This window comes from Aptenodytes forsteri, unplaced genomic scaffold (genome assembly GCF_000699145.1).
Source record: "Aptenodytes forsteri isolate BGI_AS27 unplaced genomic scaffold, ASM69914v1 Scaffold61, whole genome shotgun sequence".
NCBI lineage: Eukaryota > Metazoa > Chordata > Aves > Sphenisciformes > Spheniscidae > Aptenodytes > Aptenodytes forsteri.
Window position 1 is genome coordinate 3,432,945 of NW_008794443.1, and position 26,215 is coordinate 3,459,159.

General features: G+C 37.6%; 1 protein-coding gene across 10 annotated transcripts in view; it reads right to left on the bottom strand.

Annotated features, from left to right (window-relative positions):
- Positions 1 to 26,215, bottom strand: part of KIF1B (kinesin family member 1B) — a 94,333-nt gene that overhangs the window by 23,024 nt on the left and 45,094 nt on the right. For 6 of the 10 annotated variants that reach the window (XM_019474726.1, XM_009289642.1, XM_009289639.1 and 3 more), the window contains 9 exons: positions 24,829 to 24,935; positions 24,261 to 24,344; positions 22,475 to 22,655; positions 21,987 to 22,059; positions 8,971 to 9,064; positions 8,056 to 8,204; positions 7,271 to 7,449; positions 6,102 to 6,239; positions 5,087 to 5,335 (listed from right to left, as the gene is read on the bottom strand). In XM_019474726.1, the coding sequence (XP_019330271.1) occupies positions 5,087 to 5,335; positions 6,102 to 6,239; positions 7,271 to 7,449; positions 8,056 to 8,204; positions 8,971 to 9,064; positions 21,987 to 22,059; positions 22,475 to 22,655; positions 24,261 to 24,344; positions 24,829 to 24,935 (1,254 nt within the window). Of the gene's footprint in view, positions 1 to 5,086; positions 5,336 to 6,101; positions 6,240 to 7,270; positions 7,450 to 8,055; positions 8,205 to 8,970; positions 9,065 to 12,602; positions 17,766 to 21,986; positions 22,060 to 22,474; positions 22,656 to 24,260; positions 24,345 to 24,828; positions 24,936 to 26,215 lie in introns of those variants that run through there. The other 4 variants (XM_009289645.1, XM_009289644.1, XM_009289643.1 and 1 more) reach the window with 2 other exon arrangements.

Here is a 26,215-nt window from a genome sequence, read left to right on the forward strand (position 1 = left end):
TCTACTAAGGAACTACTGATTTTAAAGAATTGTTTGAGTTTTCCACCCCATGAGTGTAGTTTGAAGTAATAAATTAAAAGGGAATTGATCTACTGTGTTCACACAGCCTCAAATATTTTACTGAACATATAAAAACACTCTTCAAAACAGACTGACTGACTGTTTTCTCTCTTCTACATACATTAGATAACACTGTATACAGAGTAATCAGAAATCCCCAATAAACCATAAGTCATCTCTTAGGTTTCTTGGAAGATTCACTGAGTGTATGGATAGTGGAAGACTGATAGTCTTCACAGCTAAATATCTTTAGGAGTAATATATTTGTTTCTTAAAAAAACCAAAACAAAACACAAAAAAACAACAAACAACAAAACACCACAACAGTACTCTAGAGCAATCATTTAGAAATTACAGTTTACAATACGAAAAGCAGCATTTAGGCCCAGTATGATCCTGCCATACACTAACTTTTAAAGTTATATACAAGCAGGGTCTAATTTTGGAACAATGAAGTTAACAAGTTTTATGGTACAGATTTTTAATTAAAAGTTAGACTAATGTTATTAAAGTTATTTTACGTTTCTGTAATGAACTGCAAAAGTTCTTAGAACACCACACTTCAGTGTGATTAGCTCGAGCAAAACTTTAAATGTTGAGAAGCCAAAAAGTCAGGTAAAGAACGGCTCTCAACACGGGGAAAAAAATGGAAGGCTTTATTTAAGTGACCTGTTTCAGAGTTCAGAAGAGTACTGAGATGCATAGAAGTTTAAATTTAATGACTGGTAGAAGTATTGGTTAAAGTGACTAACCAATTATGTATGTAATTATTATTAATTTATGCATATTAAATTATACTAAACACCAGTCATTTGTTTAACTGGATTTCCTTCTTGCAGTCCTTTTTATTAGTCTTTATCATTAAGTATAATAAATTCTTCAAATTTATAACTGTTACTGTTTAATATTCATAGGGAAAGTCCTGCATGACAAAAGAGGACTGAGAGAGAAATAAAGATGTTCACTGCCTCTGTCTGGAGACATCAGCTGTAAAATTTGTTCCGTGAACACAGCAAGACTGATCCAAACTCAATTCCTTGTGACACATAGCTAAGGACCAAAGTTAGAAAAGGTAAGTGTTTCTCCTTGGGTTCACATGCCCGTTCCCAGAATGAATGAATGATCTTGAAATGACAAGGTAGTCAAACAGGTGTCAGTTGTGAACCAGAGAGACAAAAATAATGCTACTAAAAAACAAAGTGGTGACAAAATGCAATAGAGAAAAGAATGATTAATAAGGCTATAAAAGTAGCAAAACAAAAACTGAAGAAAACCATACAACAACAAAAAAAACCAACTGCAACGTAACACTTGACTAAGATTAGGATCTAATTCTTTTTCAGTCTGCTCCAAAGTGAGGTAAGCACTGATAAAGCAGGGGAAGGGAGAAGAGACCAAATTTAAGGCAACAAAATCGGAAGTTTAATTTTCTTTTTTTTTTTTCCCTCTAAGAAAACAGTTTCACTTTTAGCTTTGAAATTTCAGGTGGTGCTCATTTGAGAAAGCAGCATCCCACCATACAAGAAAACAGTCCCCCACGCTAACAAACTGGAATCGTTCACTTGGACTGGACCAGGGATGGAATTCAGGAAGGTATGTAGTTATACGCTCAACACGAAAAAACACACGCAGTTTGAAAAACACATTTCAAGCTAGGGAGAACGGACATTTTTCCCCAACAGAAAGGAATCTAAATAGCCTTGCATTGATATGTATACAGTAAGAGACAGTTTCACTAACTAATAGAGGCAGTAATTACAGAAGCCTTCCTACTTCAAAGACAAACTAGTGGAAAGGGAAAGCATTAACTGCATGAAAAATAAAAATAGTTGTATTTGCATGGCTAAAGTTCTGAAGCTGCTGTCCAACATGATAGTCAAAGCATAGAGCTTTATTAGCAACTGCAATTTTGTCACCTCAGTAAAATGACAATCCCAAAGAAAAAAATATTTCTCATCTTCCTGAACTTCCTTCCATCAAGTCACCTAGCTCACTGGAATAATTTTAACTTAGAGAAAGAAAAGCACATACTGCAAAAAGTTTTAAGCTTCTTGTTTGGTGACGAAAATGCTGGATCTCTTCCGTAGAATGGAGAGCAATAGCACATGTGCCGTACAGAGAAAAGAGCTGTTTTATGCAGCAATACTGCCTTCCAGTGCCATTCCATCTGCTTCGTCACAAGACAGTACCAAGTTAGGAGGATGTAATCTTAAGGTTATCCTCCTCCTCTTCCCACATCTGGGAGGACTCCCACTCCCCAAACATCCCATATGCAAGTGTCCCCCTGCACCTTAGCCCAGCAGACTGAAAGAGGGGGAGCTGTATTAGCAGAAAGATTGGTGAGGTAAAATGGCATACTGACAACAAAACTAGAAATGAAATTTAACAAACACAATTTTTTAAAAAAATCAAAACAAAAACAACAGAACTCAGAATGATGACGGATATTTTTTAAACAAACACATCAATTCAAGATTTAAATAAAATATCCCATAGTCCTCTCCCACCTCCCTTAAAAACATAGCAAATGCTTGATATGTCACACCATTAAATAGAATCAGACCTAAAGACAGCCCAGCATGCCAGAAGAGATGGCTAAAGGGACCAGCTCTTTTTTTCCCTTTTCTTTAATAGTTATAGTACAAATAAAAGACAGTCACAGCACAGAGAGAGAAAAAAAATACTGTGATGCCCAAGGAGTTGTATAACTACATGATCAATTTCTCCTCCTCTCCTTCGTGACCAGGACTCATTATTGCTGATGACCCCCCAAAAAAAATATTAAAAATTATTTTATTTTTGTCCTACGCATTCCACAACATATAAAACAATACACAGTTAAAAGTGTTAAAGAATTTTGGGTTTGTTATAAATTGAACACTACCTTGTGCTCAAGACATATCTATGCAGATGGACATACCCTCTGATACTTATAAGTCACACTGTTGAAAAGCAGAATTCTCATGCTGGAAGACACTGAGGAATCAAAATAGTTTCTACTCAGTGGTGCTAAACAGTCTAACAGCTTTCTGCTGACAGAATCAGCACAATAGAAGAACAGAACAGGAATAGAAACAGAACAGAATAGAAACCAACAACTGGGAAAAAGTCATTCAGCTGTCTACTCAGAGATAATACAAACTAAGTTTCATTCCTCAATACAATTTACAACCCAAGTAGAGTTTGTTAATATGTGCAGCTTACATGGTTCAGGCTAGTACCCTTAACTGCTGCAGCTTCATATGTCTGTCTACAGAGACAGAGCTCAGTATTCTTTTTAATACATGGAAATGGGAAGCAAGTTGTGTAATTGCCAGGAAGCACAACTGTTTTCATTGTACGCTGTATTTGCTCAGCTTGTGTTGTGCTTCCTGAAGAGTTTGTGAAATGAAGATGAATAGCTCAACTTTTTCCCAAGCACTGAAGGTCCCGCTCTGAAAGAACATGCACAACAGGAGAATATGTTGTGTATGCCAGCACTGTTACAAGAAAGCAGTCCTAGCCATTGCAAACAGCGCACATATGCTTTAACCAGCTGACAACCACTTCCAAGCCACTTAAGATGGCTTTCCCAAACTGACTCTTGTGGATCAGATTAACCCGAAAGAATTAAATTTTTTAAAACACATTATCAGACATTGCACATAAGGGCACAAATTCACAGAGATCAAAGAGGACTAATGCAATTTCTTGCATCTTTAGTAACTGTAATTTTTGTTTCAAAGACTAGATCAACGAAGTTCCAAGTTTTAATCACAGCTTGTAAATAGGTCCACTAAAGACAAAGAATGAGGTTAGACAATACAGCTAAACTCATCTAAAAGCTTGATAAAAGGCTAATAAATTCAGTCCTTCATTTTCACCAATAATGCAATCAAGTTTCCTGCATTTGAGGAAACTACAAAAAGATCCTGCCTTCCTGACCATGAAGTCTTCCCTGCTTACAGTCACAGAAAAAGATAAAGCCAACCTCTGGTCCCTTCCTCTTTTGTTCCTCCCTTCCACCAGCCATGGAGTCTTACCCCCTCTTTTGTACAATGCCTGTGGTAACCACCTCCCTTACTGTATTAGCAAGCAGATTGGCTTACAGAGTGGTCAAATAAGCAAAAAAGCATAATTGGGGGAGTGGGAGCAGAAGAGGGGGGAGCAAAGTCACTAAATCAAATCTTTCTGTTTCTTGTCATGAGTAACATGTTTGAGCAAGACTATCTGTGAAGAAACAGTGCAAAGTACTACATTTCTTTAATGCAACTTGCTGTCCTTAGGGTCTATACCACAGACTGAGGTCTGATAATGCCTTCATCATATCTAGATTGGCAAAATAGATAATACTCTAAAATACATTAAGCAAACTCGTTTCAGAAATTCAAGCATAGTGCATGGGGAAAGCGCTGATAAACACCACCAGTCAGTGAACTTTAATGATGACGACCTTTCACTACGTAATACTTGCTACCGGGAGTCGTGCATAATCTGAGAAGCCAAATCATCTCAAAGAATACTCTTTTCCTCATACAGAAAGGACCATTCTTCTTTCTCCTCATGCCATCTTTTCTCTTCAGACACAGAGGATGTTAGATGAGTTTTCAAAAAATGGATTTTATTGGATTGGACTTAAAGATTTTCCACCATACTCTGAGATTCTCTTCTACAGGAGAAAATTACATACTACAATACTATCAGTGATCTTGCAATGGCTAAATAGAGCATTCTGTAAATAATGCTTAAATACTGTACACAAGCAAAACCACATTCATTCTATGTTGTGACAGTTATCTAGAACTAGATTTACTCACATTGTTGCATCTAAGGGTTATTTTCTCAATTATTATTTACATCTTCATGGCCTCTGACATGGGAATTTCAAACTTAATGTTAAACTACACTCATTCTCTGGCAATTCCAATTTATGTTTATAGATATTTTGGCTGGCTTGACAGATATTCTGTGCAGCACAAGGCAAAGCCATTGCAGTCTACAGCAAGAGCTGGTCCCTTTTGGCCATTCTCACAGTAACCTCACCAACCTTCCCACTAAAATGAACCAAGGGGATCGGTCGTAAAACGGGTCGCGCCCATCATTGAAGAGGTCTGATCCCTCCTCAGTTCCAACGTCGGAGCCAGTATCATCCACAAAGGCCTCATCATCAAAGTCCTCCATCTCATCCTGCTGTTCATCAGCCAGTTCAGTGATGTCGGAGTCAGCCGTGGAGAAAGTGGGGGAGGGCGTGCGATCAGCAAGACGCTCATTCACGCAGCCATGGAATATGGGGGAGCTAGATATCAGTTAACGGAATACCAATTAACAGAGTGAGGGGAAAGAAGAACGCTTCATTTAACAGCCGTCTGTTGCCATCAGCACAGAGACCACCTGAACAACAAGCAAAGGCTTCAAACCATCTGGACTGCAATGAAACGTAAGGGAAGGGATTGCTAACAAAGTCAGGAAAAAGAGCATCCTTGAACTGAGCAGAAAGCAAATGAAAAATGCATATAAATGTGGCCGAACATACAGATATTGAGAGCACATCCATTTAACAGAGCTACCATTCTTATTTCCAACACTTAGCTTTTTTGTAAATAAAAGTCTTGTAAAGGTGCAGCCGACATCAGGAGATATTAAAGAATCCCATCAGATATTAGGTATTTCCAAAGGGTATGACCAAACTATTCGAACCACATATGTAAGGCAGGCCCTGGGCCACTTTTCCCCTCAGTTTCCAGCGTTCTTCATATTCTCACAGCTCTGCTCCAGTGACTTTAGATAGAACTTAACTAGCTACCCTTTTTTAAAAAATATGCTTTTAACTTACTAAGGGTTCAGTCAAATCAGATTCTACAAGGTTACACCAGAACATTCTAAAGAGTATTTTCTGCTCTTCACTATATCTTAAGTCTATCAGAAATCCCTGAAAGACACCACACACAACTAACACTAGTGGCCATACAATTTATAACCACATTCAAAGTCAAGTTCATCCAGAACTGACAAGAGTTACCAGTGTACCAGCAGCTGAGATTATCGTCACATATGTCACATACCTTCCAACCAGCTTGAACCAATGAAATCGATCGTAAAAGGGGTCACTGCCTGTCATTGTGCTTTCACTCTCATCCTGTGTATTAGATGCCATTTCCCCAGCTCTGTCATACATCTCACGCATCAGGTCCAACCTCTGCCTGCATAGAAGGAAGCAGGATTAAAAAAAATTAATAGAGAGTGAATAAAAAAGCAGAGAACACGAAGTGGGGTACACTGACTTCATCTATACCAAATTACACATAGGAAAGGGAGAATGAAGAAGAGGAGTCTGTACCACTAAGTTTGGTACTGTACTAATTCTCTGACATGTTAAGGATTCTTGGAAAAATTTTGTAGGCTAAGCCCACAAACCATGAGGCAAAGGTCACTGCAGAAGCTTACATAAATCTCGGATTTCATTCAAACTTCTAAGCATTCTTCTTTCACATCTAATTTTAGCATATTTTTTCTTCCTTTTTTGTACCAGACAATGTTGCTGGCAGTTTTAGGCTGCAAAGTTTTAGGCAGTTTTTTTGCATTACACTCCAGAAATGTTGGCATTTTGATTCAAAAGTGAACTGATTCTATTACAGACTTATACGTATTTATTTTATTGACGAAAACAAGTGTTTCACACTGCAAGATTCTTCATCCAAAAGTTATTAGTGGGAAAAAAAGTTCTTCAGTCAGTATTTAGAGTGGGGAAAAGACAAATGTCTTTTGCCTATTTGCAAGAATATGATGAAAATAACTCAAATTACAGTCAGAATTTGTGTAGCTTCCATAGAAATAGAATCTTCTTTATTTAAGCTTTTTATTATAAATTATGCCCTCTACTATTAGGTTATATAAAAAGCAGGTGGCAAGGAAAACTTTGCAGTGAAAGGAACACGAAAAAAATTAATGCAGAGAGATGAGCTGTGATGAGCCTTAATAGATTTAAAAAATAAAATCTAACCTCAAGTTACAAAAATTAAATGTGGAGGCGAGGTAAGATGCTGGAGAACAAATGCACTTGTTTAAAGAATCTAGAAAGCTGGTATTTAAAACATACCACGCTGTCTGGAAAGTTGGCATTTGGGAGGACACAGAAAAACAAGTACAACAGAGAATGAACAGCAAGGGGTGAAATTTTTCAGTTAAGCTCCTTGGATATAAGGAAGTTTGCTCTCCAGTAATATTTACATACTTGAGTTTTTCTAAGGACCAGTAATGCGTTGCTCCATTCTTCAGATCCTGGACTTCCACAGCTACCACTGTACGGGGGAAAGGCCTATTGTCCCGGGTCTTCTCCAACTCAGTGGGCAAAAGCTCTGGTGGCAGTGGTGAGTAGAGGGTGTCTGTCAGCAGGACAAATTGAAACTGCACCTGAATTGAAAAAGAAAAATTACTTTAGTTCTGAGAATTCAGATATCAGCATCACAAAGGGGACAGAGACCTAACCTAAGGCAACGTATGAAGCCAGTTTGACTTTCATCTCTGTGAACAGATTCAGATTTTTTTTAACGTCTTTTTTTTGTTTGTTTTGTCTCAAAATGTCATAAAACATATTTTTCAGCTGAGTACACATACCTTGCCTTTATCGTCACAGCTGTCTGGAAAACTATAGACCTAGCACATCCTACAGCATCCACTTCTCTTGGAAAAATGAATGACCACATTAAGTTAAAAGCAAAAAGGAAAAGGCAGGGCCCTGGGGAGATGTGCATGTACATGAGTTTATGATATTGACAGGAACAGCATAAGGGAAATGAAGAAGAGGAGAATATATCAACCAGATTTGCATGGGATATTCATTCAGCCAGAAGTCTGAATCAGAGACTCACAGCTTTCTGAACCCTTTTAAAGCCCAAACTAATAAGCAAGAGACATATAACTTTAAAGACTACAAGTAACTCTGAGCGTTTGAAGCAGGATTATACAGTCAAAATTGATGGGTCAGAAAATTCAAAAAGATACTCTGCATGTCCCTACCTTTTTCTTTAACTCTACACTGATTGCATTGGCTTCTTTCAGATATACTGCATTTCCCCAGAGTTGGTCCCTCAGTGAAGTAAACTGGTGAAATTTCCACTTCCTGAAAGCCCATTGTGCGAGTTCATACTCATGTCGTGTCCAGGGCACTAGGACGAGCAAAGAAACAGAGAAATAAAACACTGTAGCTTCTTCTCTAAACCAAGTATCTAATACTACTGCTGACTGTGTCATCAAGTTCTCAACACCTTTTCTGAAAGAGAAGAACAGAAAATAAAAACCTGCATTTTTATTATTCAGCGAGGAAAAACTGGATTCAAATTTCCTCACCACTAGCATTGGAGATATAATGATCAAGTAAGGAGATTTGGAACAGAGAAAACAAAATAAATTCTACTCCTATTATTTTAAATTAGTTAACAATTATCAAAGCCAAATGCTGAAATAGTGGAATGAAAGCAAGTATTATGGGAATAATAAACTCTATCTACTGTCCAGAAATGGAGTTATACAGGCATGTCACAGCATGAATTCTAAGAACTCCTACCAAGAAGAAAAAAGAAACTTCAAAATCAAAACAAGGAAACAAAGGCAACAGTATTATTTTGGTTTAAGACATTTGAACTCTGTTAGTGCCAAGAAGACACAGATTCCTTCAAATTTAAGGCCACCAAATCAAAGCTTGTAGTTAAACTAATCGAGTTTGTGCATCAATTGAATTTGGGGATGCATATCTACTGTTTATGTAGAACTTACTCTATGAATAGGTGTTTTACATCTTTATGCTGTGAAGATTACAGATCAAGTGTTTCTCCACTTGCCAAAGCAACTTTTCTATCTATTGCAAGAGATATTATATAGCAACTGTCCCTTTAGGCTTGGCTACATCCAAGTTATTTTTAGCTTCAAACTCACCTTCTTCCTCTTCTTCTTCCTCCTCTGTTGTTTCAGCTGCCAAGGATCGTGTCTCTACCTGCTTCTGTAAGGCCTGCAGCTTACTCTCATAGTCCTGTGGGGAGAGAGGAGATACCGTGTAGAAGGACAGACAAAAGCAAGGAGAACAGTTAAGAGAGACTAACACCTCAGATGGAGTGACAGACACAGAGAACAAATACATGAAGACATTTCTCCATTAATGCTCAGAGGTCACATACCAACATCTATTGTTTTAGTATAATCTGTCCTTGAAAAAAGAAAAGACAGAGGCCAATACAATTAAGATGGTAGTGTTGTTTTGTAAAATCATCAGATATACATGCTTATAGTGTCTGTAAGAGGGAAAGGTTTAGAATTTTTTTTTTTGCTAAAGACTGGACAAGGGGATTTTTGGGAACCTGCTTGCTGCTTTCAGGGAGGTTGGAAAGAGGCGGAAATAGAGAAAAGTACAGAAATAGATTTAAAAACAGAAAATTTTAAAACGGGAGGATTATTCACCTTCATTTTCTCAAACAGAAGGATTAACAGCACCACTGATTTGCCTTTTGATACAAAAAAACTCATTACAGATTTTAGGGAAAAAAAAAAAGACATTTTGTTTTCAATTAGATTTCCTTTTGGGGGGTAAGTATCACTCTCGTGTATTTAATATATCAGAAGATGAAAAAAATACCACCGCCCTGGCAAGTGGGCAGAGAAGTCATTTTCTCAAACAGAAGGATTAACAGCACCACTGATTTGCCTTTTGATACAAAAAAACTCATTACAGATTTTAGGGAAAAAAAAAAAGACATTTTGTTTTCAATTAGATTTCCTTTTGGGGGGTAAGTATCACTCTCGTGTATTTAATATATCAGAAGATGAAAAAAATACCACCGCCCTGGCAAGTGGGCAGAGAAGTCTGTGCAGAGGTTTCCCCACAAAGAGCACTTCAACAATACCTTCTGGTGTAAGAGCGTTTTCTTCCTGTTCAGCATACTCATGCCTTGAAATAAATGCTACTAAGACCTAATGACCCTTTTATTATTTGCTCATAAAACAAATCTAAATAATTTGAATTTGTAACAGACACAGTCACTGTGCTCCTGGTCTCAGAGCCTACCTCACTGCTGTATTTTATTTAAGATAATCCTTTGGCATATATTACACAAATTAAACTGGCTTCTCAAGATTTTTATACAAGAGTTGCAATAACAATTCACTAAGAGTGTTACAGAGTTCTTAAGGAGAATTCGTGAAGCCACTCATCTTGTATTCCAACCTTCTCTCTTCCACAGTTCCAGATCCTAAAATTCTTCTCCAATGCACTGTCTGCAGTAATGCATTCTTAAGTCTAACAGCTATAGAAGGAAAGCTTTACACTTTCCTCCCATCCTATTTAAGCATCCCACCTAAACAGCTACATTACTTCGTTTCCATACAGCAAGTATAGTACTTAACACTGCCACAACGTGATTGCATCAAATTTAACACAAGTTCAGTCAGAAAGACCTTTAGACGGCAAATGGAAAGGAGATAAACCTGAAGTACGTTCCTTTAAGTTTATAAGTAAGATTTCCTGGAGGTAGCATTAAAAAACAGTAGCTGTGCTCTTAGAACAACCACCTGGAAGTCCAGAATTTTCAATACCATGAATTCGATACCCATGACCTTTAGGGAGAGAAAACTGAACTATTAAAGATAAATGGCCTTTGTATGAGGGCTGCGTTTTAATTTTCTAATTTCCTCGTGAAATTTTATTTGGCTAAAATGCTCCTCCTTCTTCATTTGTGTCTGCTCCATTCACTCTAAGATGGCTATATACTTACACTGTAAGTAAACCTTATGCCAGCAGCAAAAGAACTACAGACAAAACAAACATATCTCCTTTCTTTTGATATTCCTTCTGAAATTCATAATGATTCACCAAAAAATTGTTCTAGACTCATTGAGGAGGTTTTAGACTTATCTATAGTTCTGAAATACCCAGTGTACTCTTAAAAATTCATGAACATAAAAGCACTCTCTCTGATCTTTTACCCCCATCCATGTAGATAATGCTATCACATTTTAAACCAAGATAAAACAGGTCAGATGCGAAGTGACAGAAACAAGCTTCTCTTACTTGCAAGGAAGGGCAAAATAAATTATTTTCCTGTAGTCTGAAGAAGATAATCTGAAGGTGTCATTTTGAGCAGCTAGATTGTAGAAATTAAGAAATGAAAAGCTCTTCAAGTAGTATTTAAGTAGAATATTTGATCAGATTCTTTTGGAGAAATTGAAAAGGTGCAGAGGGAATGGTCAAAAATCAGGAGCATTCCACTGTGAAAATTCTACTTCCAGCATGAAAACCTCAGGCACATTAAATACATTCAAAGACAAAGACTTGCTTCTTGTCTTCTCTATTTTAAGACTTGTGAGCCAAGTGAGTGTATCGTCTGTACATTTAAATACCTAGATAAATAAATGTTTAATATAAGCAGACACTTTTTATTGACTCCATGCTAACAAACATTACTTTTAAAACTAAGTAAAAAAATTGAAGTTTATTTTCCCATAATGAAAAAGAGAAATAGATACCATTTCCTTAAGAAGAAAAACAGGACTAAGATCGCCTCCTGGCACTTGATACTATGGTAGTATTTAAAAATAATTGGCACTAAGCAATAGATGAAGGATGAATTTGAAGTTGGTTCACACAGAAGGTGCGCTGACTGCACTGTAAAAGGGGTTGGTCTGCTCTGCTGAGAGCTTGGTCAGCTCTCCAGATAAACATTTCTACATCTGATTAGTGATAATACACACATAATTGTTAGTACCAATGTAAAGGTGCCTCAACTGCTAGGAAAGAAAAAAACCTGCATCTAGAAGCTGCCCTGAAGGTCCATGCCCCAGACTCCCTGGAACCCAATGCATATTGTTGTACAGCTTCAAACTGGTTGATATCATTCATTCCATGAATGTGGAGAAAGGGAATGCAAAGTTTATTTTGCCTAGGGGCATGGAAATATCTAAAGCCACAACAATCAGATTTTCTGAAAACCAAAAAAAAAAAATCATACACTCAGACTAGGCCAAGCTTTTTAAGACCAGACTGGAACAGCTTTTTAAAGCAGAACACTGTACCGTAACAACTTAGATTCTTTGGATCTATGTGATGTCTGCAAAGGTACTGTAGTGTGATTCCCTCCTGTATTTGAGGTATACAAAAAAAGTCAGTTTGTCTTCAGTGAGCAAATAAATAGAGAACAGCCAGCTCTGTATTTTCTTCCAGAATTTAGATATACAGCACACAAGATGGTACAATGGGACAGCACTGAAGAGGAGGATGGCTTGTATTCCCTTGCGCTATAAAAAGTTGTTGGGTTTTTTTGTTGTGGTTGGTTTTGGTTGGTTTTTTTTTTTAATAAGCTGTGTGACAGTAGACACAAATCTGCGTAGGCTGCTTTTCACATAACTTAATAGCAGAAAAATCAGGGCGGACAGACTTTCAAGAATCAGGCTGAGGAACAATTAAAGAAACCTTTTTAACTCTGCTAGAACAATACCAACCCCAAGACAAAAAATAAAATCAGGACAAGCTTGCAATCAAGTTTCATTTCCATTTCACTGAGACAAGTCTGACACTTACAAGAGTATTTCATAGTTTATTGAAAGAGCACTTGTTACAATACAAACCAGTTCTGCTTTTCACAAGGCAGATGCTTGCTCTTAAGACAATCCAAAACTCATTTTTTCTTAAACAATGGACATATCTGAAAATCCCATTTAATTCAAAGGCAGCTCACTGCTTTCTTTACAGTACAAATGGGTACACAGCATATTTTTCTCATGTGGCAGCTCCTGAAGTGGTTCAATGGGAAATATCCGAGTCAAATTTCAACATATAAAGGATAAAGAACAAATTTCAACATATAAAGGATAAAGGACAAACAGTGAGGGAGATATTGAAACTATGCTAAATGTACTGATAAAAATAGCATCCTCTAATTAGACAGATCCCTAAATTCAGATTGCTTGAGAAAGGATGTTGAAGTCAATCAGAGGAGCGTTAGTGGCATGCATTTCCCTCCACCCCCCCAAAATCCACGTGTCCCCAGGGAGTCATAAGGGATATTTAAGAAATCGTCACTAAGGCACAGGTGGATACAAGCCAGCTGTCAAAGCACGCAGCACATCAGCACTTAGCAATGGCAATTAAGCTTACTGAAACAGCACTCCCATCATGGATGCCACATTTCCATTAACCTGAAAGCCTTTTCACAGAGTCTTCTATGGAAGCAGCTGTATTACTCCTCAGTAGCTCCATTAATACAGAATTTGGAGTGAGAGGTGTGCGTATGTCTGATTAGTGCAAGGAGATCCACAAGTTCTCACATTGCTTCCCTTATCAGATGAGGCACTGCACTGTAATTAATATTCAATTCTTAAAGTGGGCAATTATTTTTATATGACTTCCCCCCCCCCCAAGTTTCATTTCTGTAATACCTTCCTAAAAGCCAGGAAAAAAGCTGCTTCCTCTGAGCAGACTGGGCTCCATTTTGATATTGACTACCCTTTTTCTTTTGTTGTCAAATCATACAACAGAATAAGCAGGGTTGTTTTTCTAGTGCTGCACTAAAACAGTGGGGTAAGACAGCCTGACGGTTACCTATTGTTCATCATCATCACCACCACCCAGGCATTTACAGATACTGCTTCTCAGATTTTTAAGCTGAAATAAGTTGGCAAAAACTTTTTAGTGTCTAGTATTAAAATATCAAGTAGCAGGAGTTTTTAATCTCATGTCAGTACATGTAGTTGCATGGACTTCAAAAATCACTCCGTGTTCAATCACATGGTGATTTCACACAGGCAGCCACAATCCTCAGCGAAACTGGGACACAAGATAAAATTGGTTTGGTCTTCTCTCACGACCTATCCTATGCAGACTAACTCTGTTTGGCTCATGTATTCCTACAGAATTGAGAGGATTTTCCTGACCATGCATTTTTAAGAGAGTCCAAGCTGTTTTGAGGATATGAAAGAACTCATTACTCTTGACATGCACAAAAACAAAGTGCAATGCACTACTAAAACAGGATTCTAAAATAAAGGCAACAGCAAAATATTATTTGCAGCCCAAAACTCATTTTGCAATTCTGACTCAAGCTCAAAGAAAGTATTACTCATCTACAAGCCTTCTTTTCTTTAAGAATCAAGACATTTTTGGACATGATGCTTTATTTCCTTCGTTCAAGTAGGCCAAAGCATGAGACAAATGCAAGTTACAAAGCCGTATTTGGACACAAAATTAAACCTGCCGTAAAAAAAAAAAAAAAAAAAAAAAATGTTCCAAGCTATGGGACCAGCTGATTCTTTTAGGACAGAAGACTGACTTTGTATCTCCTACATCAGAGGGCCAGTATCCTATCAGTAACACATGTGCAGAGACTTAAGAGTTGACACTTGATTAATCGATACATAAATGGTGCGTGGCTGCCACTTACCATGTGTTGCAACCAGCACCTACACCATGCACAGTTGAAATGGGGGGGAGGTAGGACAGGAAACAAAAATAAGATGGAAAGTAGGCTTGAGGCACTTCCTACTCATCTACAGCTATGCTGAAACACGCAGAAATAACAATTATCAGTAGGGCTTATATTTTATCAAAAAATAAGCAACCTCAAGTAAATCAAGGGTATTTGTGCAAAACAGCACAAATCATTTAACTGTACAGATACACTGCAAAGTGGACCTATCTTACCAAATGTGGTATAGTAGCCAATTTTGTTTGTAAAATTGCATTCAAATTAAATTTAAAAGCAAAATAAGTCCTCAAAGCTTTAGATTGGCTTATACGTAAGTCCACAGATTTTTAGAAGTAAGCGCAATTTTGTTTTGCACTTTAAGAAACTCAGAAAGAAGAAAGCGTACACTTAAAATTGGGACTCTCCAATTGACAAAAAAAACCCAAGCTCATAAAGCCTCTTCCTTAATCAATAGTTTTTATGTAATTTGTTTGAAACAATCTGAAGTAGGGATTGCAAGCATTTGTTTTATGGCAAATCACCTGCAAGTACAGACCTCTTCAGATCAAAATAGATATTAAAAATTTTAAACTTGTATTTTGAGTGTGGGGAGAAGGAAAAGGAATCTTATTTTCTCCTGAAAATGACCTTCTCCTTTATTAAACAAGTCTTGAAACAGGGGTTTAATCCAAGACCAGAGGCACTAACATGAGGTATCACATTAAGATGAAACAGTTCAATTCTCCTATCTTTGAGGAGAATTCAGCCAATTCAAAGTAGTGATCTATAAATCTTCATAAGAATAACTATTTCAAGAACATCTCCCAGACTCATGGCCGAGAAAGCTGAAAACACAAAATAAAGAGAGTAAGCTTTTTGAGGCTTCTTCCTACACCAGAGTGTCAAAAAATCCTAGTTCCTTTCCACAATCTCTCTATAATAATTAAAAACTATTATATTTAGAGATACAATAGGAATTAGAAAAAGCTTATTTCCAAAGTATTGCTTCAGCAATATATATATATTCTGACATAAAATTCCATTCAGGCAGGTTTAACTGTCACAGCAATTTCATACCAATAACTATGAACTTAAGCAGAAGGAGAAAAGACATCTCCTACTCAGGGAGTAGGACTGTTGTGACCCAATAGCTCTTCTTAATTTCTCTATAAAAAAGCCACATATCTTGTCAGCCGACAACTTTTGGTTTATAGATTACTGTTAATAAGAATCTGAGTTGAGTGGAAAATATTGTTCTGAAGAGCCAGATCAATTTAAAAACAGATGGTCACTTTCCTTATTGTAAGAAAAAGGTCACAAGAAACATTCAATGCTATAAACTAAATTCCTCTTTTGATTGTCTACATAAAACACAGGAGGAAGGTAGCACTTTGTAAGTTCCAGACAATATTTTCAGCATTAGAAAAATACTCCAAGACACACACACACACACACAAAAAAAAAAAACGGTAAATGAGCTAGCAGGGAAGTTCTCCCCTCCACATTCCTCCCTCCAAGTCTTCTAGTCTATGAAAAAAGTTCTTACAATTTTTCAGAATGTTCTTCCAACCAATGTTGTTAAAACTGCAACAAAAGTCACATGCAAACTGAATGGACTGAAGGGCCAGTGCCTTGTGTTTGTATGTCGAATTACTCAAGTTCTACCTGGCCAAACAAAACCCAAGACACAAGCAAAGCCAATCCTGGCTGTTTCTTAATAAGCCAGAATTGCCCCTGCTTCCCTCCTCCCCCAGACTACTCTTGGCCAACTAATCATACTGTAGTTTCTCTGCCGGCTTTGAGGTTAGGTGCTGAGAATTGGCGCCTCATCCGTGGGGGCGTCACAAACTGGTTATAGTGGTTAAGCCGGTCAGTCTGTTTTGGGTGGAAGTTAGCTGTATTGCCTTCTGCACTGCCTCCATTGTTGTGATTGCAGTAAGGTTGTCGGTGCTGGTGGATGTGACGTTTTTGCTGGAAAGTCTGCAGGTCTGGATTCTGCTGCCCACTGTATGAGTGCAATGATTCAGATGAGCCCGATGTCTGACGCCGCAAGCTTTTTTGAGAGCCATTATTGAGAGAATTGCTTCTCCAGCGCAACTGAGGCGATGGCTGCTGCTGACTGCTAGGCTGTGACTGTGTGTTTAACTGCTGCCTGTTAATTTGGATATTATCTTGATTCCTCTGGGGGCCATAAAGATTCCACAGCTGCTGAGGGTCTTTAGAAGCAGCTCTACTTTCTTTTTCTTTGTTTTCATCTTTGTTCTTATCATCTTCTTTTGGAATTCTAACCTCTATAACTTCATCCTCTGTGATAATTATGTGGGTGCCTGGACTCCATGAGTTCCTATGTTTGGGATTGCTTTTGAAAGGAAAGCGGGGCTTGCGATTTTCAGGCGGAATAAATCGGTGAGGCATATTTTGTCGACGAAGCTGTTTTGCTATTTCCTGCTGCTGCAGATTTTTAAATCGAATCTGTTCTTGCCTCATCCAACGTAATCGCCCACGTCTGAAAGCTGGATCACCTGCCATTAACTGAGAAACACGCTCCTCTTTAGCAAGATCGTCATTCTCGCTTCTTTTTAAGTCATCCATGGGCTTCTTATCCACATCCACTGCACTAGCAGAGTTTGGAGACTTAGCATTAGCTACGGTTGACTGGGCTTTCTCTGGAGACCCTATCAGAGGTAAAACCTTCTCCATTTTTAGCATCTTATTTCTAAGAACTTTTATCTCTTCATCCTTCATGTTGTTCTGCTTCTTCACTTCTTGCAAAATATCTTCCAATTTGTCTATATGCACCTTAAGGTCATCCACATCAGTTACTCCTTTACCATTGGCCATAACATCTTCGATTTTCTCATCTCCAACTCCTACCGTATCCCAGACATCACGAGCAACAGCTCGCCATGATTCACGCTCATTTGGATCTTTTTTCCCATACATGGCACAAAGCTCTTTCATTTTAACAATGGCCAGAGCCTCAATCTCCTGCCTAGTGTGCCTGAAGTCATTGAGTGCTACCTCATAGCATATCTCTTTCACAGCCTGAATCTTTAAGTCTGAGATGGTAACCCATTTGGAGTCTTTGCTAAGGCGTCGACGTTGGGGTATCTGGTACATTTTAATAGGCTCTCGTTTCTTCCCACTGCTGGGGAGGCCACACTTTTTTACAATGGTTTGGAGCTTGCTGGGGGGCAGCTTCTCTCTCAGGGAAGTGATCAGTCTCCAACTCTCCTCACACGATCTCTTGTCCGAATCATCCCCACTATCAGAGTCTGCATCCTTTGGAAAAACAAAAATCAAGAAGTGGCCCCAAAATAACCAAAATTAAAATTGTAAGAAAATGGAAAAGCTAAACAAGAAGTAGCAGGCAAAGAAAACTAAATCAAAAATCAAAATAGAACAAGTGATAAGGAAGTCCCTGAAGACTGAGTGTTAGGACATTAAAATGCATCTTCAAGAGTCATGGACTGCCAAAATTGGAGATCGTCACTAAATTAAGATTAACATTATGTTTTAAAGTCTTGTCACCTCAAAATAGCAGATAATCTAAACTCTTCCCTCCCAATCCCTTCCAAAATCTTTAAAATAGATCAACTAAAACCAAGTTCTTGATTAAAAAAATTAAAAACCAAGTGTAAACTGCACTTCACACATGCTACAAAGACATGCAAATTCCCGCCACACACATTTGCCTTGGTGACTGCTGTTGCTTCTTTCAGCAAATCCTCCCCAGGTAGGTGAACACAACAGCCATCATAGAAGATGTCATGAGCAGCCAGAGTAAGTCGGGTTAACACTGGTTAGTAACGTGGTTTGCACGTGGTTGCAGGGATGCTCAAGTTTAGAATCCACTTCACTACAACAGCAGCCAGAGAAGTGTTAGATGATAAGAAAAAATGAAACAGAAGCAGCCGAAAGGTTCAATGTTAAAAGGACTGTAAGTGCCACTATGACAGGTGAAGACAGTGGTTCATACTCCAAGACTTGCTACAAGCTAAAAGGATATCCAGAATCAGAGTTTCAGAGGTGGGTTGTGGTTTGTTTTTTTTTTTTTTTTTTTTTTTTTTTTTTTTTTTTTTTTTTTTTTTTCCATTTGTCACCTTGTTGCTTAGTTTAAAGAAAAACAAACATTAACAGTCTTGTCTGTCCGAAGAATGAGTTTCAGAAGAATGTAGCAGTAATGACTTTTTTTTAAATTGTTTTAATACGAATTCTCTATTTGATATCCTTGATTTGTCCTCTTCTCAAACCCTAGAGCTTCCACACACTTGCTAAGAGTTATGTATGTTTTGCTTCTTCATTACAAGTTTTCCACCTTTTGCTAAATGATTTTTAATGAGCAATGCTTCAGGTTTCCATATGCTAGGAATGTCTGTTCAGGTATACTGCCACCAGAAGTTAAGGATATCCATTATTGCTTACTGCAACCAGGAATTAAAGTCAGACTACTTTCTTTAAAGGATTATTAATTTAAGACATCTCTTTAACAAACAAAAAGTCCTATGTACTATTGTGATCCAAACATCTTCAATAAAACACAGCAGTCAGTCTTTAACGAACCTGTATCTTAACATCCCTATTTTTCACATAGGGAATTATAATACATGATATATAATATATCCATAGATATAAAATAATAGCCAGTTATTCTAAAACCAAAGGAAACCCAGGTCACTGACTCAGAACCAGAGGTTCCTGGACTTAAGACTTCGGGTAGAAGACCACGAAGAATGGGGGATACAATATAATTTGTTTTGGGAATGATGAAAGGGAGTAAAAGAAATTCTGTTCTGCCCTATGGTCAACAAGCTCCATAGCCTAAGATTCACATTATTTGAGCTTTTTGTGACCTTATGTGTTTTTAAGTATTTAACAGCACTAGCTTAGGGCAAAATATAAGCAAAACACTGGTTTAGAAACAGAACATAAACTCTGAGTTTACAGCCGACAAAATTTGTGGCCTAAGGAAACAGCATCTAACAAACTGCATATTGCAGTGGAAACAAAAGATGCCCTGGAGGAAGACACTGTACAATCTACACATTCAAGGTTACGTCCAGAAAGGCAAAACACAAACTACTCAAACATAAAGTCACAAGTTCCACAGGATTATTCTTATAGGTTACAAAATTACCGTATTACTACTTATGGGTAAAGCATGTCTTGCGTATAAAAAGCTGATTAAGAGACAGTATGTGGTCATTGCCCTGTGTGCACTCAGAGGTTAACCAGACCAATTAATATAGGTATATACCCACATTCTAATATCAAGTGGTCACTGCAAAGGCATTATGACCGAGAAAACCAGGAAGGTAATTTTAGCCCTGTTAAACACATTTTCACATTTAATTTGTAAAATGGAGAACAATTATTTCTATTCCCTAGTAATGCTAGCAAGGCAAATATTTATTAGTTGTAAATTTTGGGGGACAAGAGCTATTATTTATCTTTTTTGTATAGCACATCTAACAAATAAATACCCAAATTGGTTGGAATCTCAGCACAAAACCAAAACAATCTGGCAAACAGGATTAGCCATCTTCTAATATCCAAGATTATACTCCAATTTAGAACAAGAATATTTATATTTCAATAATATATTTCAATCTTACATAGCAGTAAGTTAGAGAACCTGATATTGCAGCTAGATATCGCAGCAATGTAAATACTTTTAAGGTACACAAGCTGAAATGCATTCCCAGATTTCCCAATCATTATTCAACTACTGTTGTATGAATGCATTAATCCTGTCCATTCCAGACTCTGCATACAGTGACACAGAAATGACGAGATGTGTCAAAAAGTTTTGCTGTCATCTGAAATACTCTTATTAAGCATTGCGATAAGCAGGATACTGCTTAACAGACCAATGATCTCATTTGATATGATCCCTTACAACTAGGAACGGTGTCTAGTAATGCACATAGGATAGTCTTCCACTTTTGTCCACTAATTGAAATCAGCAAAACCAAAACAAGTTTAAAGAAATAAGCAACTTTATTACAGTATTAAACAACCCACTATCTAAAGAACCTTCCCTTAATCTTAAGTATACAGGGAAACAAATTTCCTTCGCAACACTTTTATAAATGCAGCCTTATTTGAAGCAGCTCCCCAGACAGCCAATTCTCACATCTTTAATTCGTACGGTAGCTTAGCTTATGCCTGTCAGCTAAAATTTAAGGGAGGGAATTCCATTACTTGTGCCTCCTTTGACACATAGCCAAAACTTACTCGATACTCAAACTATTTTTCTTTTCACATTGAACTGATTTTTGTCATACTACTTTCAGCTACACAAATTTTAACTATAAAATTGCAGAGATGAAACATTATATTAGTCACATCTTAACTTCCGTTCTCAACTAAGTCTTACTTTGGTTCGAAGTCTGCAACCACTTCTCTCCATCCAAGAAATTAGTTCCTTGTGATGAAATAATTAGTGATGCAGAAGTCTTTAAGTGTATAATATAAATTTAAAAAATGAGGTAGCTTCTACCTATGGAAGCCACAGTACTCTGCTCCATTCTGCTTGCGGGAGAAGGGGAAGAGCTTTACAGTTAATCCAGCATGCATTTAACCCACAGTTTTCAGTGGTCTCAAACTAGTACTACAAACAAATGAATCGTGATTTTGGAATTTTTATTAGAATTCAGGCACAACTACATTTGCATTCTGGCTAAAAGACAACCCAATATAGTTAAAGCAGAATCAGGAGACTCAGGTTTCTTAAGGAAATCTGGATTTCATTTCTGGGCTTGGGCTTGCTCTTAAAATTCACAGGGCGCTTGAAGACTGCGTGCATTTCTATTTGTAATGCACTTCAGAAGATACTTGTGAGAAGACTGAAGTCTTCCTATATCAGACTTAATTTATCAGACTTTCTATATAAGAAATAGGTGGAATGGTGGAATTCCAATTGTTCTGAATGAGTTAACATTCCCTTTGCACACTGCTCCCTAGTCATAACCCCACCATCGCATGTGTACCATTAAGACCCTTACAAGGAACTCCATGCAGGGGGAGGGAGAAGGGTTAAAACATGCACAATGCAGCAACATTTTCAGACATCATTCAAAAAAATAAACCTAGTGTATCAATGTTCTAGGAATCTCTTTGGCAGCACAGAATTAGTATGTTCTGGTGATCCAAGACAATAATAAAGGCAAACATCCCAAGAAGGAGCTGTTTAGACTACTGAAACGGAAATTCAAAAAACAGAGCATAGAAACGCCCTTCTTTCAGGTTAAGTTGCAAGAAATCCAACCTGTCCCAACAAGAACTGATTAAAGCCACTTCATTGTCAATTACAATCTCTGAATTGACATGAAGGAGCTCACTCACACTGATAATAACTTACTGTAGTCACAAAGTATTTGAAAGCAAAGGGAGAACTGCATTGTGCAGACAACCCAAGCAGGTTTCCTAAACCTTCAGATAAGCAAGGACAGGAATTACTATTTGCCAAAGGTATAGTTAATCTGAAGTAAGGACACATACCAGCCTTTGCTGCTCCAACAAGAGATCAGCTTCCTCCTTTTCCTTCTTATACAAAATCTCCATTTCTTGTAACCTGAAGATGAACAAAAGAACAGAAGTAGCCAAAGAGGTCATTATTTTCATGTTGGTATTACTCTACACGCACAGCCCACTGAATTACAATGACAAGAGTAAAAGTCATTCCACTTAAAAGGAACTGTTATTTGTCTATTACAGTACTATAGAAGTGAAACTTCCTATACATTGCAGTGCAGTCCTTCACCAAAAGGTCTATAGGGTTAGTGGCAGGTGCTTACCTGTGATTTTTAATGGCGCTAGAGCACTGATACACTTAAGTAAAATAATGAAGAAGCCTTCTGAACTTTCACAATAGGTAGCAGAGATGCTATGTGGCAGAACCTAGGTTTAGGTTTTGCATGGACACCACCCAAATAACCTACTGCTGACTCCTCCTTGTTTCAGGTAGAAATTTTGAGTTATTTTTTTACCTTTTCTCCATCTCCTGCTTCATGTCAATGCCCTGCTTCTCCAGAAGCTCCCTCTGAGCAAATGTCCAGTCAACTGGCTCAGAGGGAGTCTCAGCTGACGGTGTTTTCTCTCTTTCTGCTCGTGCTTGCTCTGGATGGTTGAATCTGAAGACATGATTTTTACCCATGATGATACGATTTCCTAAAAATAGGGACAGAAGTTAACTCTTTCAGGTAAGGATTCCAAAACTGTTGAAAAACATCACTGAACGATTCATCTTATGCTGACACCCAAATAAGAAAAGACCGCCCTATAAGGATTTCTGTATACAGTCATCTAGGTGACAAGAAAAAAAAAAGAATGCCTGGTTTGTACAGAGCTCATAGAGGACGACATCACCCTCAGGGGTCCAGTCTAATATCCCAGCAGAGTTTATCAAAAATTAAAGGACAAACTTGGAGACTGACCAACAGTTGCAGTAAATAAAACACATCACTAAATCCCATTCCTCAGCTCCAGCAACAGTGCCAAAACATGGGCAAAAGCCACTTCAGCAGAATTTTCAGCTTGGAAAAGCCTAACTTCAAACACTGGAATGCATGGTGCTTACTTTTCTTTAAAATGTGGTTTACATGTTTTTTAAAATGTGGTTTACATTTTATTGCAGTCCTAATCATTGGGATTTATGGAAGGATTTTACAGCTTCTTTTACACTAATGTCAAAAGAGCTGAAGAAATCTAATATTGTTAAGTTTTTCGGCTAAATCCTAGAGATATGAGACATCCACAAAGCCTGAGACATGTGCTTGATGGAAGACAGTAAAATGCTTCTGCTCTTCCAGAGAACATATTAATGTAGTTAAAATTTTAAAAAGGCATTCTAGTAAATAGACCTCCAAAGTAACCAAAATTGTCCTTATCAATATATTACTAAAATACAGGCTCTTAAAGATGTCAGAGACCACATCTATATTCTTCTAGTAACTCAATTATCTAGATGCAGAAGGAAAAATATCTACTTTTTTTTTTTTTAAGAAATTAATTACTAAATGATACCGTCATGGTATTCGATATGAGCCATACGCAGGCACAGAACAGCAAAAACTGTTCTTCCTTCATTGTCCAGTCTTATGCTGAAGGCAGTACACTTGGTTCCATGAAAATACTCACTTATAACTTGGTGCAAATAATTCTGAGGTGGGTTTTTTTTTGTTTGTTGTTTGTTTGGGTTTTTTAATAGTGGAAAAACAGGGGAGGGACACAAAAAGTATCACAGCTTGAAAGAGATAGGTTAAAACCTATAATTTAGGGAAGTCACTCCCTCCTCTCTAATTCTTCCCGACATGCCTTTCTAAAGGAATGTAGGGGACGGAGTGGAAATCTAATGAGAGCAAAGAGAAGCTCTTGTACTCCTGCAGAGGGTCGTATCTTAGCTTTGCCAGGAAACCGGGAATTTTCCATCAGCAACTGGCAGTCTGTCTGCTCTGTCTCACTGAGACTGCCAAGGGCAATAGGCTTGGGCAAGAATGTATTTGAATAATATCAGGGTAAGCAGAAGGACAAGAAGGATACTGCGTGGCAGTGAATATTTAAGTACACTTACAGCTAGTGCAGCAAGGAATGAAAGAAAACGAACTGCTGCCAAGAGAAGAATGGTACCAACTTCTGTTTAAAAGCTACACTCCAAAAAGGTAACGCTGCTGTCCTTTAACAGTGCCCAGCATTCTCTATGTATGATGCAGATGTCACATATGGACAATTCTTAGATGGAGAGTCTACAAAAAAATGCATTCTAACAGTTCTTACCTGAGCGCAACTGCACAGGCTGTACAACCCTCTTGCCATTAACATAGGTTTCTGATCGTTCACAAGGCTCCAAAGTAACAATAACTATGAACAAAAACAAAATAGACGAATGAGACTTTAGAGAGCATTGTATAGAAACAAAAGTGTGCAAACCCTAGAGGCCTCTCATTTTCTGCCTATCTTCCTACTAACATCATAAAAAAAGATACAAGTGAGTCATTCCTTGATACCATGCTGGTTAAAAAAGAAATAAAGCCCCATCAGAAAACCAATACTACTGACATCTCCATATTGCAGTCAGAAATTATTATTTTTTTGTTTGAATTTTCATGTCTATAGTTAACCAAGATCAGAACTTAACTCTTATACTGACTGCAGCCTGCAATTTGAAGCTATTATCACTTAAACAAATTTTATTTTCTTCCCCTAAGACTCAAGAAAACAGCGAGTCAAAGCTGATGGTTTTCTTGAGGTAAGAGAAACTTTCAAATACCAGTATTCCCTAGCCAACTATCAACTGAGGAGTGCAAGATTCAGCAACACTTTGCTAGGAGAAGTAGTTTTTTACCTTCACCATTGTTGTTCCTCTCACTTCGAAAGATACAGTGTTCTTCTTTGATATGAGCCCCACTCAATACAATGTCTTGTCTTCGCTCAGCATCAGCTTGGCCAACCCTGGGTCCAACAGAAGATATTTCAAGAGCAAATCAGACGTTTTCTACAACTCTGTGTAGGACAATACATCCCAGAAATATCCAGGAAAAAAGTCTGAACTATTAAGACTATCCTTCAAGTTTAAAGGTTTGAACTAGTGCTTAACTCAGCATTGCAGATGAGATTTACCATGAATTGGAGGATAACAGATTGACAAAACAAAAGAGAAGTTTTCTCTCTCTTAGAACATGTAATTTAAAGAGAGAATTGAAACGTTAAACACCTCTGGATTTAATGTGTTTCCTTCCCTCTTGTGCACCCCCTTCTCCCTTTAGCAAAGGAATGCAGAAGGAAAAAAAAAAGTGACAGGAACTTCCAGTGGTGCATTTCAGCTGGCATACAGTGATCATCCCTTCCAATAATCACCATCTGCACTTTAACAAAGAAGCAAAAATGGCTTAGGAGACTCTTGCTGAATAATGTGATTCCATAAGCAGTTTCACCCAGCTTCCAGACAGTGAGAGGCTGGCTGTATCACTGGAGCATGAAGATTTATGTCTATTCCAAACTCAAATATTTGAGCAATTCTAGATACGGACAACTTAATTTTCAATCTTAATGTTTATGAACTTCTTGTTCTACGTATTACTCCACACATTTCTGATGTCAGCTAGCTAGGCTCAAAACTTATAATGATTTCTTAAGCCCTAAGCTATTCTCATCATTCTGTGCTGAATTCTCTACAAGTTTGATATTCTTTTCAGTAGGTCCAAGGCATAATAGAGTAGTACCATACAACAGCACCTGTTTGTGTACTCTTCTCCATTTGTTCCCCAGGAATATACAAACTAAGCAACCAAACGTGGCTTAGTGCTCCAAAGGTAACAAAACCCACCTCTCTTCTTCCAGATGTCTTGACAGCAAGTTTTGGAATAAAATCTGTTTTAAATTCCAAATCTGACAATTTAAATTTTATCTCATATATGTGAATGCAGAATACGTTAATTGTGCAGAAGCACGGATAACAGTTTATTTAAATAATAAAGTGAACACTCATCCATATTCCAGTTGCTTTTATTAAGTACTATGGTTTTCAATTCTCCACCCATCAACATCTCAAAGGCATTTTCAGTAAGTTTTATTACTTTTGTTTTCCTGTATCTTAAAAGGGATATCATGCTTTCTTTTACTGCCCAGGAGTAGTAACAAACTTCTTATAAAGCTGAGTGACTGCACACGTTACTTTTAAAGCACAAAATCAACTTAAAGGAAAATGCATTTCTGCACTTTTTTCCACCTAC